The sequence below is a fragment of the Macrotis lagotis genome, chromosome 1 (genome assembly GCF_037893015.1).
Source record: "Macrotis lagotis isolate mMagLag1 chromosome 1, bilby.v1.9.chrom.fasta, whole genome shotgun sequence".
Classification (NCBI taxonomy): domain Eukaryota; kingdom Metazoa; phylum Chordata; class Mammalia; order Peramelemorphia; family Peramelidae; genus Macrotis; species Macrotis lagotis.
Window position 1 is genome coordinate 140,221,657 of NC_133658.1, and position 13,019 is coordinate 140,234,675.

General features: G+C 43.2%; 2 protein-coding genes across 16 annotated transcripts in view; one reads left to right on the forward strand and one right to left on the reverse strand.

Annotated features, from left to right (window-relative positions):
- Positions 1-3,069, forward strand: part of LETM2 (leucine zipper and EF-hand containing transmembrane protein 2) — a 31,905-nt gene extending 28,836 nt beyond the window's left edge. For all 7 annotated transcript variants that reach the window (XM_074208846.1, XM_074208842.1, XM_074208845.1 and 4 more), the window contains one exon: positions 2,970-3,069. The gene's annotated coding sequence lies outside the window, so the exon portion shown is untranslated. The remainder of the gene's footprint in view (positions 1-2,969) is intronic.
- The window catches only part of FGFR1 (fibroblast growth factor receptor 1), a 68,181-nt gene continuing 58,059 nt past the window's right edge, over positions 2,898-13,019 (reverse strand). For 6 of the 9 annotated variants that reach the window (XM_074208835.1, XM_074208836.1, XM_074208838.1 and 3 more), the window contains 11 exons: positions 12,038-12,182; positions 10,103-10,306; positions 9,057-9,201; positions 8,751-8,872; positions 8,030-8,140; positions 7,336-7,526; positions 5,339-5,461; positions 5,014-5,084; positions 4,548-4,685; positions 4,273-4,378; positions 2,898-3,862 (listed from right to left, as the gene is read on the reverse strand). In XM_074208835.1, coding sequence (XP_074064936.1) covers positions 3,686-3,862; positions 4,273-4,378; positions 4,548-4,685; positions 5,014-5,084; positions 5,339-5,461; positions 7,336-7,526; positions 8,030-8,140; positions 8,751-8,872; positions 9,057-9,201; positions 10,103-10,306; positions 12,038-12,182 — 1,533 coding nt within the window. In that variant the 3' untranslated portion in view covers positions 2,898-3,685. Of the gene's footprint in view, positions 3,863-4,272; positions 4,379-4,547; positions 4,686-5,013; positions 5,085-5,338; positions 5,462-7,335; positions 7,527-8,029; positions 8,141-8,750; positions 8,873-9,056; positions 9,203-10,102; positions 10,307-12,037; positions 12,183-13,019 lie in introns of all 9 variants that reach the window. The other 3 variants (XM_074208839.1, XM_074208834.1, XM_074208833.1) reach the window with 1 other exon arrangement.

A 13,019-nucleotide genomic window follows, 5' to 3' on the forward strand; every position in this document is an offset into this window, starting at 1 on the left:
TCACATTTCTAAAGTGGTGAGGTGTTTCTTTTTTAGTTTACTAAGCTCAAATTTTAAAGGTTGAATGTGAGAGAAAGATTAGCCAGTTAACTTGCTTAATTCTGTTTCTGTCCAGTGATTCATAGGTACTAGCAGAATGTGCTAGAATTCTTTCTGTCCTTTTCCAGGGCAGAGTGAGAATGATTAAACCAAAGGGGGAGCCCTTAGATGGTTCTGACCAGCAGTCAACTTTTAACTTTTTCATTGCATCTGACAATTGAGACCATGCTCTCTTTTCAGCACAACTTATCTTAAATTGAATGATTTGGAATCTTAGAAAGTCAAAGACAAATTCTTAGCCATATAACTTTTGAGACTCTTATTTAAAAAGTGCCATGCTGTTATAGCCAATCTTATTCTTAAACATAGCCTTCCTGAAGTAAGAAACATAAGACTTTATTTAATCTCAAACTAGACTAGTTGGCTGTAGTTGAAAGATATTTATCATTCAATAAGGGAAGTGGCTCCAGAATGGCTATAACTGCTAGTCTAAAAGCAATCTTCTCTTGATTGTTAATGTTAAGGTTTATATCTACCTTTTCCATCCCCCACCCCCCCCACCCCAGTTATTTCCAGGCACAGAGAAAGGTTGATGACAGGCTCTTTTTTTTTTTCCTTGCCTCTGATAGCTAGGCTTTTCTGTGGTATTTTTTATCTAGTACTACTCACTCCTGGTATTCTCTTAGATGGTAGTTTATATACATACACTATATAAAGGACCCTATAATCCCCATATCTGGCCATTCTTGGCCCATAATGTTTGGGGGGGAAGGGAAGAATGTGGGACTGGGGAAAAGATTAATTACCATAGCTAAAGTAGGTGAGATTTTCAGTAGCTGTTTCTATTTAGGAATCTGCATTTGCCACACCTATACTCTAATTCTAAATTTTAATCATTATAGTTCCTATCACATAGAGATTGTTAAGTTGTATGTAATGCTAAACCATGGGTTAAAAATTTCCCATTGTTGTACACATCTAAGCTCAATTAGGTTGTATTTAAGATAGCCAATTTGTTTAATGTGAAAGAGATTTTAGTTTGCTGGTCTCATACAACTGTAGTTTGGTTGGCAACCTGCAACTTTATTATTATTGATGAAATTGACTTCTTGTTTCATTTGATGCTGAACCTTACCTACCTGAGATCAATAGGTTGAATTAGCAGCACCAAGGGACAAAGGGATCCCTGTGTTGTGGCAGTTAGAAGAGACTGGAAAGGCCCAATGCAATATTGATTAATGCCAGTTAGTTCTGCTGTGATCCTAGACTCATGTCTTTTAACCCTTGGTAGACAATACAGATTCAGCACCTTGACAGGCTTCTCTTTCAACCTAATGCCTTCATTAGATAAACTGTGCCCCAGGAGACCCGATCTGATCATCTAAGTGAAGCCACCATTTCATTTTCTATCAGCTCAATCAAAATGTCTTTCATTTGACAGTCAGCTCAATACTCTGGGGAATTCATGGGTGATTTAAGTAATAACAGCAAGGACATCAATTTTATAATAATAGTGCCTTGTATTTTCTCCAGCACCTCTCCCCAAGGAGCATAAAGCACTTGATAGACTTTCTTTCCATCCATCCATTCACACAACATTCCTGTGAGGTAGGGCCAAGGCAGAAATTATTATCACTATTTTACAGATGGGAAAACTGAAGAAAGGGACCAGTCTAAAGTCCCATAGTAAATAGCAATATAGCTGAGATTAATTTCCTGGCTTTGTTCACTAGATCATGCTTCTTTTAAATACAAACACACACAACCAAATTGCAGTAAGGTTGACAGTTTTACAGATAGAGAGGAATCAAGGATAACAGAAACAACTGCACAAGTGTCACCTTTGAACTATAACAAAATGACCAACTCAAAAGATTAAAACATGAAAGCAGCCGTTTCCACTTTCCCCACAGAAATCAAAGGAATGAGCAACATCCTGAATTTGCCATTACATTGCAGGGGGCAGAGGGTGGGATTCTAGAAAGTCTGGAGGAAGAGCCTTAAGAGGAGCAGAGAGGGGGTGATTGGAAAGGGGAGGGAGGCTTCACTAACAGTACAGGAAATTGCCCAGCAGGTGGCAGCAGAAAGCACAATTATAAATGGGCTGAAACCTCCCTAGGATCCCCCACCCCCATGGAGGGGTGGGCCCGACTTTAAACTGGAAGAGCCTTGGGAAAGCCAGGATCAGTCTGTGATGTGGCCAAGGGAGAGGCTTGGATGTAGCCTGACTTAGGGAGAATCATTTGTGGTGTGGATTGAGAAGTAAAGAGCCCCAGGGCCTAGGAAGGTTTGGCTCTTCCCCCCCACCCCCAGGCCAGAGAAGTATTGTGAATGGTCTGTAGCTCAAGTCCCCCCAACTCCTAAGGGGAGCAACCAGCACTTGCCTGAATCAACAACTTCCTATAAGGAAATAATCTGTTGTGAAGGGCTGCTCTGGCCTGGGCCTGATGCCCAACTCCTTGGGCAGGCACTCTGGCAGGAGGCTCCTGTCCACTGCTGAGCTCTGGTGCTATCCCTAGACCATTCTAGAAGGACCAGAACCTCTAACAAGATTCAGAAGATGTAGTGTGGATTTTTCTTGATGTCCTCAGTGCCTTGCACATGTAGTAGGCATTTAATACATTTTTGAATTAAACTTAATTGAATGGAAAGACAAATAGGAACTACAGGGCACACATCCTTTACAAAGACAGTGTAGCCCCAGTACATTTTAATCTCAATTTCTCAGTTAATTCCCAAAATTCCTCTCTCCCTTTTCATACAACTCATATACAAACTGAAGCAGCAGCAATTTTTATTGAGGGACCTAAACTGAAAATAGATTTAGAACATAATTTAAAAAAATAAAACAGCAAAAGTAGCAAAAAAATATATGACCTTTTTTTAAAACTTTTTTCCTTTTTTCTTTTTTCTTTTTTTTCAATATATAGCAACTGATGTCTCCCAGCCACTAGGAGCGCCCTACCCAATGGGTATATCTCTGGTAACAACCCTTTTAAAAAGACATGTAAATATATACTCAGATTTATACACTTTGTGTTTTCTTCATAGTTATATACAAAGCCCCAGGATGGGGCTGGGCCCCAGGGCCACAGACTGCCCCCAGCCTCTGCCCCACCATCCTCTGGTACCAGGTGTGTTTGGTCAGCAAAGCAAATTAGTATTGGAATTAATAAGCCACTAGTACCACCCTTCTGGAGCTGAGGTCACCTTCAATGGGGGCCTGAGGCACTGACTGGCCTCCCCATGCTGTGGCCTGAGGACAAGGCACCTGCCACTAGCTTGTGGGAGGCTAGTAAGTTATAATAAAAACAGTACCGCAGAGAGCCCACTTAGCTTCCACTTTCATGCCCACTCCCCATTCTCTCTGCCTTCCAGGCAGGGAGAGGTTCTGGTCCAAGGATATGGGGAATTGGAGTAGCCCACTGGAAGTACCTCTTTTTCCCTTTTTCCCAGAAGAGGATGCTGACATTAATTGATGGAAGGGAAATCAGCTCAGAGGGATGGAGATGGGCAACAAAGGGAAGGCCTTGAGTTGTGGGCAGCCAACTCCTGTGGGCAGGGAGAAGGAAAAAAGGAAGGGAGATGAGCCCAACCAAGAATCAGGGTAAGGATATCAGTTTGTGGAGTTCATTGTGGGGGAATGTCAGCGCCGTTTGAGTCCCCCATTGGCCAGTGGGGCTGGATGTCGGGGCAGGCAGGGCTCCTCAGGCAGTGGGTCATGGGAGAAGACTGAATCCTCTCCAGAAGAGCAAGTAGAACTGCGGGTGTCTGGAAAGCTGGGTGAATACTGGTCCAGGGGTACTGACAGGTCCAAGTACTCCTATACAAACATAGATAAAGAGAAATGGGCAGGAAAGACGTAGCCTTTTCCTCTCCTTAAGGAGGTAAGACAAATACAAGGGAAAAAAAATAAGACATATTTGAAGGAATTGGGGAAAAGAGGGAAGTCTGGAATTTACAAAAGTTTGAAAAATTGAAGATCCAGGGAGTAAACTTTTTCTTTCAATATCCTTTTCTTTAATTTTCCAATTATATATAAAGAGTTTTCAACATTCATTTTTGTAAAGTTTTTTCCCTCCCACTCTTCCCCCCAGCCTAATATAGCAAATAATCTGATATAGGTTATACATGCACAATCATTTTTTATATATTGAGGAAGCTTTTTCAAACTTGGATAGAAGCCATTCATCTGGGTTGCTATTCCTCTAACCCAGGAGGGGATAGTTGTACCTGGTTAGAGGTCAGGGCCACAATTCGATCCAGATCCTCTACAAGCTGCTTGAAGGTAGGCCTCTGAGAGGGAATGGCATGCCAGCAGTCCCTCATCATCATGTACCTGGGGCAAGGGTTGAGAATGGGAAATATCCAGATAAGATTAAGTGGGTTGAATAGAAGGGTAAGAAGAGAATGACTAGAAAGAAATTGCATCAACCACCAGCTTTCCCCCCCCCCCCAATACATTTTCATTCTCCTCCCAGTTTGCCCATTTTGGCCCATGTGCTCACAGTTCATTGGTGCAATTGCTGGGCTTGTCCATTCGATGACCTTCCTTCAACAGCTTGAAAAGCTCCTCTACAGGCACACCAGGGTAAGGGGAGCCTCCCAGGGTGAAAATTTCCCACAACAGCACCCCAAATGACCACCTGTATAGCAGCACAAATTCAGTGGGTCTGGAGAGGCACAGAACTAACTAGTGGGCAGTGCTACCAAAATTTCTTACTTTAAAGTACCACATACCCCTCACTCCAAAATCTAGTAAGATTCTGAGAATTCTGGAAGGTGATTCATTATTCCCAGACTTGATATAGCTGCCCAGTCCCAAAGGGAGCAGATACATCTTATTCCCTGCCAGGTTCGTCCCCAGTCCCAGATTCTTTTCGATCCAGGGAGTTCTTCAGTTGTAAGGGTAGACAAGATCCCCCTGTGCTCATATCACTGCATCTTATATTCTAGCAACTGTTTCCAACTCACACATCACTCTGGTGTGTATAGATCCGGTCAAACAGTGCTTCAGGAGCCATCCATTTCACAGGCAGTCGACCCTACACAGTAGTAGAAGCATGAGTCAGGATTATGCATGTGAGACAGTAGAGTTGTCCAGAGACTGAAGGGTGTCTGTACTGCTTCCCACCATGCCATTTCCTCGAGGAAGGTTTGTACTGAGATTGCAGTGGTATAGGCCCACAGAGAAAGTGGACTCGAAGCGGGTTTTCAAGGGAGATGACAGGAGGAAGAACCTTAGAGGGGAACACCAGGCCAGTTGGGGTACAGATGGGAAAAGAGCATCTTTACTTACATTGGTCGTCTTTTTGTAGTAGTCAATGTGATGGATATCCCGAGCAAGACCAAAGTCGGCAATTTTCATCACATTGTCTTCAGTCACCAAGACATTACGGGCTGCCAGATCCCGGTGAATGCACTAAAGATGGAAGCAGAAAGGGCAGCATTAACCATTATCAGTTTTATCAACTCCTTCCCTTGCTCTGTACATTCCCATTATCTTCCTCCTCTCATACCTGGGATGTCCTCCTTCAGCCATAACCCAGCCTCTTTGCTTCTCCAAAAACTACTCAACCCTGACCTTCAGACTTTATTTGGAACTAATACAAGCCAACAAAGGCAGTATACAATCTGAATGAACAAATGGTGAAAAACTGGTGTGAACAGACAAATGGAAATACAGTGAGTAACCTCTGAGAAACAAGTTTGCCTCACTAATTAAAGAAATGCAAATTAAAGCAATAATAGATTCATTAATTTAGCAAAAAAAAAAAGTGTGAAATCTCAGTGTTGTGGGGAAAGAGGTTCCACACACTAGTGGTAGTCTCACAAACTGGTGAATGTACAATCTGGCAATGTACAAGAGCCATAAAACGGATCACATCTTTTGGCAGTCCTGGAAAGTATAATTATTATGACAATTTAACAGATAGTCACTAATATATAGTGCTCATTTTACCTCAAAATAACCCGATGAGGTAAGTACTGCTATTATTACTGTTGTACAGATGAGGAAATAGATTTAGAGGCAACAAGATTTGCTCATGATAATAACTGAAAAGTTTCAGGGCAAGGCCTGAAATTATACATCTCTTGATTTTAAGGCCAGTGGTCCAGTGTTCTTTCCACAACCTGATTGACCAACAGCTGGGAACTGGCTAGGTAGACTATGGTTATTTAAATAGTAGTGCAATGATTTGTGATGTTGCTATAAAAGTGACAAAAATGGAAATTTCAGTATTAAGATGTTTTATAAATATATATATAAAACCATTGGAGCAGGGGAGTGGGAAGAAGAAAAGGTGGATTTGATTAAAAAATTTAAAAACAAATATATAAAAACTAACAAAAAATTGAATATATCCTCAAATTTCAGAAAAATTTATGTATAAATTATTATTGATGTTTTTTGTTGTAAAATTAAACACTGAAGACAAAACAAATTGCCATCTTTATGAAGGTGATACTGTCTAATTGTAGGCTTTCTTCATCCTAGTAATCCTAGCCTTCATCTTTACTTTCCCCACAAATATTTTAGGTTTTTGTGTAGATAATCAGTATAGATTTTGTTGTCTGTGTTCATGTTGTTGTTTGTATGATGAATTGTGTTGAAATTGAAATCAGTAGATTTGGGTTCATATCTTGGCTTTTCTTTCTGGTAACTGGGGCAAGTTACTTAACCATTTTATGTCTGTAAGTGTCATCTACAGAAAGAAGGGGTTGGACTACCTGCAGGATTCCTAGGGTGCCTTCCAACTCTACCATTACTATTTTTATGATTCTTGGTAATGTTATCATGTCTGTCATGTCAGTCAGTCATGTCTGACTCTTTGTAACTAGGGTTTTCTTGGCCAAAGGTACTGGAGCGTTTTGCCATTTCCTTACTAGCTCATTTTACAGATGAGGACTTTAAGGCAAACAGGGTGAAATGACCTGCCCAGCGTCACATAGCTAATGAGTGTCTGATTCTGGGTTAAGACTTCCTGATTCCAAACCCACTGTTCTAACTGCTGTACTACTGAGGTGCAGTGTGCTGATCCTTAGTAATGCAAATATACACAAATACATACAATCATTTATCTCAATTATATCACATGCTCCTTGCTCATGGTAACATAGCTATAAAGTTTCAGGGCAAGGCCTGAAATTATACATCTCTTAATTCTAAGGCCCCAGTGGTCCAGTGTTCTTTCCACACCTGATTGGCCTTGGAACCCTAAGCTGAGCTTTCTGCTGCCCTTCTTTAAAGAGCTTACTGTACACACACAGGCCATTTGACCTGAGATTTCATACCTTCTTGGAGGCAAGATATTCCATGCCCCTTGCCACCTGGTAGGCACATGACACGAGGTCCTTGGAGGAGAGTTGCTCTTCGGGGGCATGGCTGGGATTGTAACAGTATTCAAGCCCCGGTGGCCGCCTGGCCTGCAGGTACTCACGAAGGTTGCCCTTGGAGGCATATTCCACAATGACATACAGTGGGCCTGGTAGGCATAAAGAACTGTCAAGTGCCAGGTCCATATCCATCTTCTCCCCTGCCCCAAAATCCCTAAAAGTTTCCAGAGAGATCAGCACTGTCTTGCTTTGCACTGGGGGTTCAAGTCAGTCTATGAAACTACCCTTCAAAGAAGGCCCAGAATGGTCCTGGGCACCCACAAAGCAAACTGAGATCAAATCTGCCTGCGTGAGTGGACACCAGGGAAAATGCAATTTCATTTAACAGATAAGACCTGGAAACAGTACACTTTTCTAGCTCACTACCCCTCCTTTCCCACCCCTCCCCAAAAAACAAACCCTAGGCAAGTGAAGAGATTTTTGCTTCTCTATACCCCACAAATGAATTTCTCTTCCCTCTCCTTCCTTATCCCACCTTTCCATTCTCTGTCTCCAACGTGTGCTCTCTTTCTCCACTTCTTTTCCCAGGAATAGCTGAGACAGCTTATCACTGATATGTCCACACTGACACTTCCCAAGCCTTGGGTCTTACCATCCTGTGTGCAGGCCCCCAACAGATTGATAATGTTCTTGTGTTTCCCAATCATTTTCATCATCTCCATTTCTGAGATCAAATCTGACAGGTCCTTCTCTGTTGCATCCGCTTTAGAGATAGACAGGGAGTACTCACTTTATAAGAACAGAGCTCAGTGCCCCACCCTCCCTCACCATCCTATTATTTTTCCTGTGCATGCACATCTTCTGCATTTGGAACAAAGACCTATGGAGTTGGGTAAGATGGGGCTGAAGGGAGAGAAGAAAATCAAAGGAATAAAACTGAAGTGAAAATAGGATCTGAAGTGAAAATAGGATTTTTTGTAGTTTTTTTTTTTTTTGCAAGGCAAATGGGGTTAAGTGGCTTGCCCAAGGCCACACAGCTAGGTAATTATTAAGTGTTTGAGGCTGGATTTGAACCCAGGTACTCCTGATTTCAGGGCCAGTGCTTTATCCACTGCGCCACCTAGCCACCCCAAAAATCGGATCTTAAAGAATCTGACAACAGCCTGGTCCAGTAGCAGGTCGAACTCCTACTAGGGAAACCTTCCAGAATATGTCCAGACTGGGAACAATCAAGTCAGTATAATGTGTGTGGGCAGGGGGGGAAAAAAGCAGTAGAGAAACTGGAGTGTATCTCTTGATCTGAGACTTACAGCTCTGCTCAGAAAAATATACCATGGGAAATAGAAGCGGCTTAAGTGGAGTATGTCCCTTACATTTCAGCATCTTTACTGCGACCTTGGTCACCCGATTGGGTTTATCCTTATCCAACCCAATAGCCTCTGCCAATACCACTTGTCCAAAGCAGCCTTCTCCCAGTGGTTTGCCCAGAACCAACCTGTTTGAGAACAGACAATGGGATGAGAGTTATGGTATAGACCCTCAGAGGTCACCATCATTGGTTTTATCTAATGCAGAGCAATGAATAGAGAAAACTTCCTGTGTATATATTTTTTAACCTTTCAAAATAAGTTCTAGGAGAAGCCAAGGAACCTTTGTAGGGCATTAAGTTGGAGAATTACCTGTCCCGTGGCAGTTCCCAGCGGGGATCCTCAGGGAGTTCATACTCGGAGACACCTGCCAACATAGGGGTCCCACTGGAAGAAAGGCGTGAAGGTCGAACCAAAAGGACCCCAGAATTCATGGAGGCACTGGAATCAGCAGACACCTATAAAAAAAGAGTGGGGTTACCATTCTAGGAAGTAGAAAGGCTGGGTTGTTCTGCATCTGGAGGATGAATAACTTTTCATTGATACCTTGGCTAACTAATATCCAATGCCATCTTAGAGAAGGGAAAGTGTCCTGAGATTCCCAAGACAAATTTATATTCAGACATCCCTGACTAGTTGGATGTCCCTGTGCAAATTGTTAACCTCTCTGAGCCTTAGTTTCCTATCTGTTGAATGAAGGGTAGGATTTAGAATGATAATCTCTAAAATTTTATACCAGTCTATCCTATCACCCCACTACTAATTTTGCCTTTATACCTCAGGAGGGTACTTGATCCCTTTAAATAACTTTCTAGTCTAGGTGAGATTCCCAACTCTTCAAACATTTCTTCTCAGTTTTACACCATTAAAAAGCCTTTCCTTTCCTTCTACAAAAATTCCCATAACATTTTTGTAAATGAGAAAGAGATCTTGGGATATAAGCTTGCATACATGCATCTCTGACTTTTCCCCTAGGAACTTGAGAACAGACAATGGTGTGGTCTTCCATCTTCACAGCTGGGAACCTTTTTAGATGTGACCTTAGGAGTCATCATGGACTGTCTGATCCACATGCCCAGGCCCAGACAGCACTTAATCCAGTCTCAGTTGAACCAAATATTTGGAGTTGGGCTTTAGAAAGGAAATTAGTGGGGGAAAGTAGTGAGTAGAGCAGCTGCATCTTCAAGGGCAGAGAGTTATCACTCTAACTTGGGAGCTTAGTTGATTTGTCCTCAGAAGTAGGGAAATAAAGCTAGGAAATGGTAAATTAAGTTTAGAGTGCAGGATTTGGGGAAAAAGTGGAGGAGACAGGGTGTGGGGGTAGAGGTGGGAGAGACTGTGAACCCCCCATCTACTTTCTGTTACCTGTCTGCGCAGGGGAATGCTCTTGGCCAGCTTGTGCACAGCCATTTGGCTGTGGAAGTCGCTCTTTTTGGTGCCACTCTTCATCTTGTAGATGATGACAGACCCCACCATGCAGGAGATGAGGAAAGCCCCCGTGCAATAGATGATGATCTCCAGATACAGAGGCGAGGTCATCACTGCTGGTCTCTCCTCCAGGGCTGGGTCGATGTGAACAGGGTGTCAGCAGGCACTGGGGGGGGGGGGGGGTACCAGCCTCCTAGGGCCCCAACTCCATAAGAAAAAAAATGGCCCTTCCCTATTTTGGCTTATAGAGTAGAATGGAGGCTGGAAAGACCCTGGTCCCAGAAACTGAACAGATTAAGCACCACCCAGCTTTTGAGATTCCCCAAAGACTACCATCATGGATAAAACTGCTTTGTGCTCCATGTCCCACACCTAGGAAAGGAGAAGCACTCCAAATTGAGCTGCCCTGTTTGGCTAGCACTATCCTTCAGAAAACAGGAGAGGAAAAAGACATAGGCACATGTCTTGGCTCTGCTGCTGAATATAGATCTAAATACTCCCATCTTTCATCTTTAACCTTCATGTCACATCAAACCAAAATATCAGATGTTTGCATCCTCAATTCTGTCAAATCCTGGATCATACTCACATATGTAGATTTAAAAATAAATTCTAGAAAATGTTCTGGAAGGGATTCCTCCCCCTTCCACAAGAATCCTTCAAGAAGAGCTCCTGTCTCCCACAATCAAAGGAGAAGTAGGAAGATCTTTCTTTCCCTCTTAGCATTCTCCTCAAACTCTATTTCCACTATTTTCAAACAAAACTCTCTTCTCTTCTTGGAATGGACACAGACTATGGAGCACTTTAAAAAACTCAAAAAAACTGATTAATGTCTCCCCTCCAAATAAACCAATGCATCACAGGAACAGATAACCTCAGAGAACTTTCCCCTAGAAAGTCAGGATCCCTACCTTAGTTCAACAGGACAGAGCCTGCAACACAATTCCACCCAAGAGAAGCAGATATCAGGGAGAAGTCCCCCCCCCCCCCAGAAACAATCACTTGGGAGGGACAGGAGGATGAACAGAGAGTCACAACAAAAAACACTGAACTCTCCCCTGCTTCTAGCTGGGTGTCTGCTGGACCAGCGTGGAAGGAAATAAAAGGCAGCAGCAGCAGCAGCAACAACAGAAAAACGTCTAGAATTCCCATGCAAGAGACACTGAAAAGCAGCAGGAAGTGATCCCATCTCCAGGACATAAACCATCCCACCACCAAACAGGCTCCTTCCTCTCTTGTCTAACATCAGGTCACATCTGGCTTAAATAGGGAAAATGGGTACAGCCTGTCTGAAAGACCACTACTGTCATTATGCTTATAGGAACTGGTTCTTTCAAATGCAGAGAAGACTGGAATAAAGCATATCCATGCTTTATAATGGTTCTTCCCCTAACCCACTTGGAGTTGGGGCTTTGAAAGGGAAATTAGTGGGGAAAGCAGCAGATAAAGCTGCACTTCCGGGGTGGGGTGGGGGTGGGGAGGATATTAGACATCTCTGGGGGATTCTCAATCCCAAAAAGTAATTTTTTTGGAGGGAGGAAAAATATCAGACATAAGAATGGAAGGAGTCTATTCTGGAAGAGCACCCAGCCACAGGTTAAATCCAGACTATCAGCATGCATTGCCTTGGCCAAGGAGAGAGCCAGATGTAGCTGTATGGATAGGAGATTCCTGGCTCCTGTTTCTCTCAGCAGAGAGAGCAGGTTGTTGATGTTGGTAAGGGCATAGGGCAAGGCCTTGCCTGTTAGTTCCATTCCCCCCACCCTATCTTCCAATGGCTTTAGGCTTCTCCAAAACCTGCAATGCATGCTCCCCCCATGCCTGTGGTAGGGGCAGGACATCGAGAGGAGAAGTATGGTATATACCTTCCAGAACGGTCAGCCAAGCAGAGTGGTGGGAGAGTCCGATAGAGTTACCCGCCAAGCATGTATACTCCCCCGCGTCCTCAAAGGAGACATTCCTTAAGTGAAGCACTTCCATCTCTTTGTCAGTGGTATTAACACCGGCCGTCTAAAAGAGACAACAGGGGCAAAATGGACAAGCACAGGGTATGAGACAATCAAGACGAGGAGACGGTAGGAGAAGGAAAGGAAAGAAAGGCAGAAAAGAAAGATGAAAAATGCTTCCCAATATTTTGTTTTTTTGCAAAACACACACACACACAAAAAAAACACCCAGGCAGCAGCAAAACCTGATAGAAAGAGAGAGGAAGAGAACCTGAGGTAGAACTCTGGAAGGCCTATGGAGAAGACGGCTAGTTATAACCCTTCACCGGATGCTGGCACCCCCGGGCCCATCCAAGCATGCTGGCATCGGGCGGCATGGAGAAATGGGGCCTGGTAGGCGGCGGGGGGCTGTTTGGTTTAATGGAGAGACAGGGTGAGAAGGCACACACATGAGGAAAGAAGGGTAACTGGATGCATTTACAGCTCACGGAGACTAGGGTGCGATGGTAGAACCTGATCTCATCTTCCGGCATGATCCCTAAACTCTGATCTGACATTTATATCATAATTTTAAGGTTGCTAAAGTGCCATCTGAGCTTTAGGAAAATCCTGTGGTATAGGTACCATAGCTGCATATCACACCATTTTACAAATGAGGAAACTGAGGCTCAATGTGATTTTTTTTTTCCCCCAACAACTTGCCCCTGGTAACACAGTTCATAAAGTACAATCCAAATCCAGATCTTCTGACTTCCAAGTTCAGGGACCTTCCCTTCATATCATACTGTCTTTATTATCATTCATACCTCACTAAGAAAGCAAACAAAGGAATATGCATACTCACATTACATACAAGCACACACACACACACACACACACACACACACACAAACACACAGCA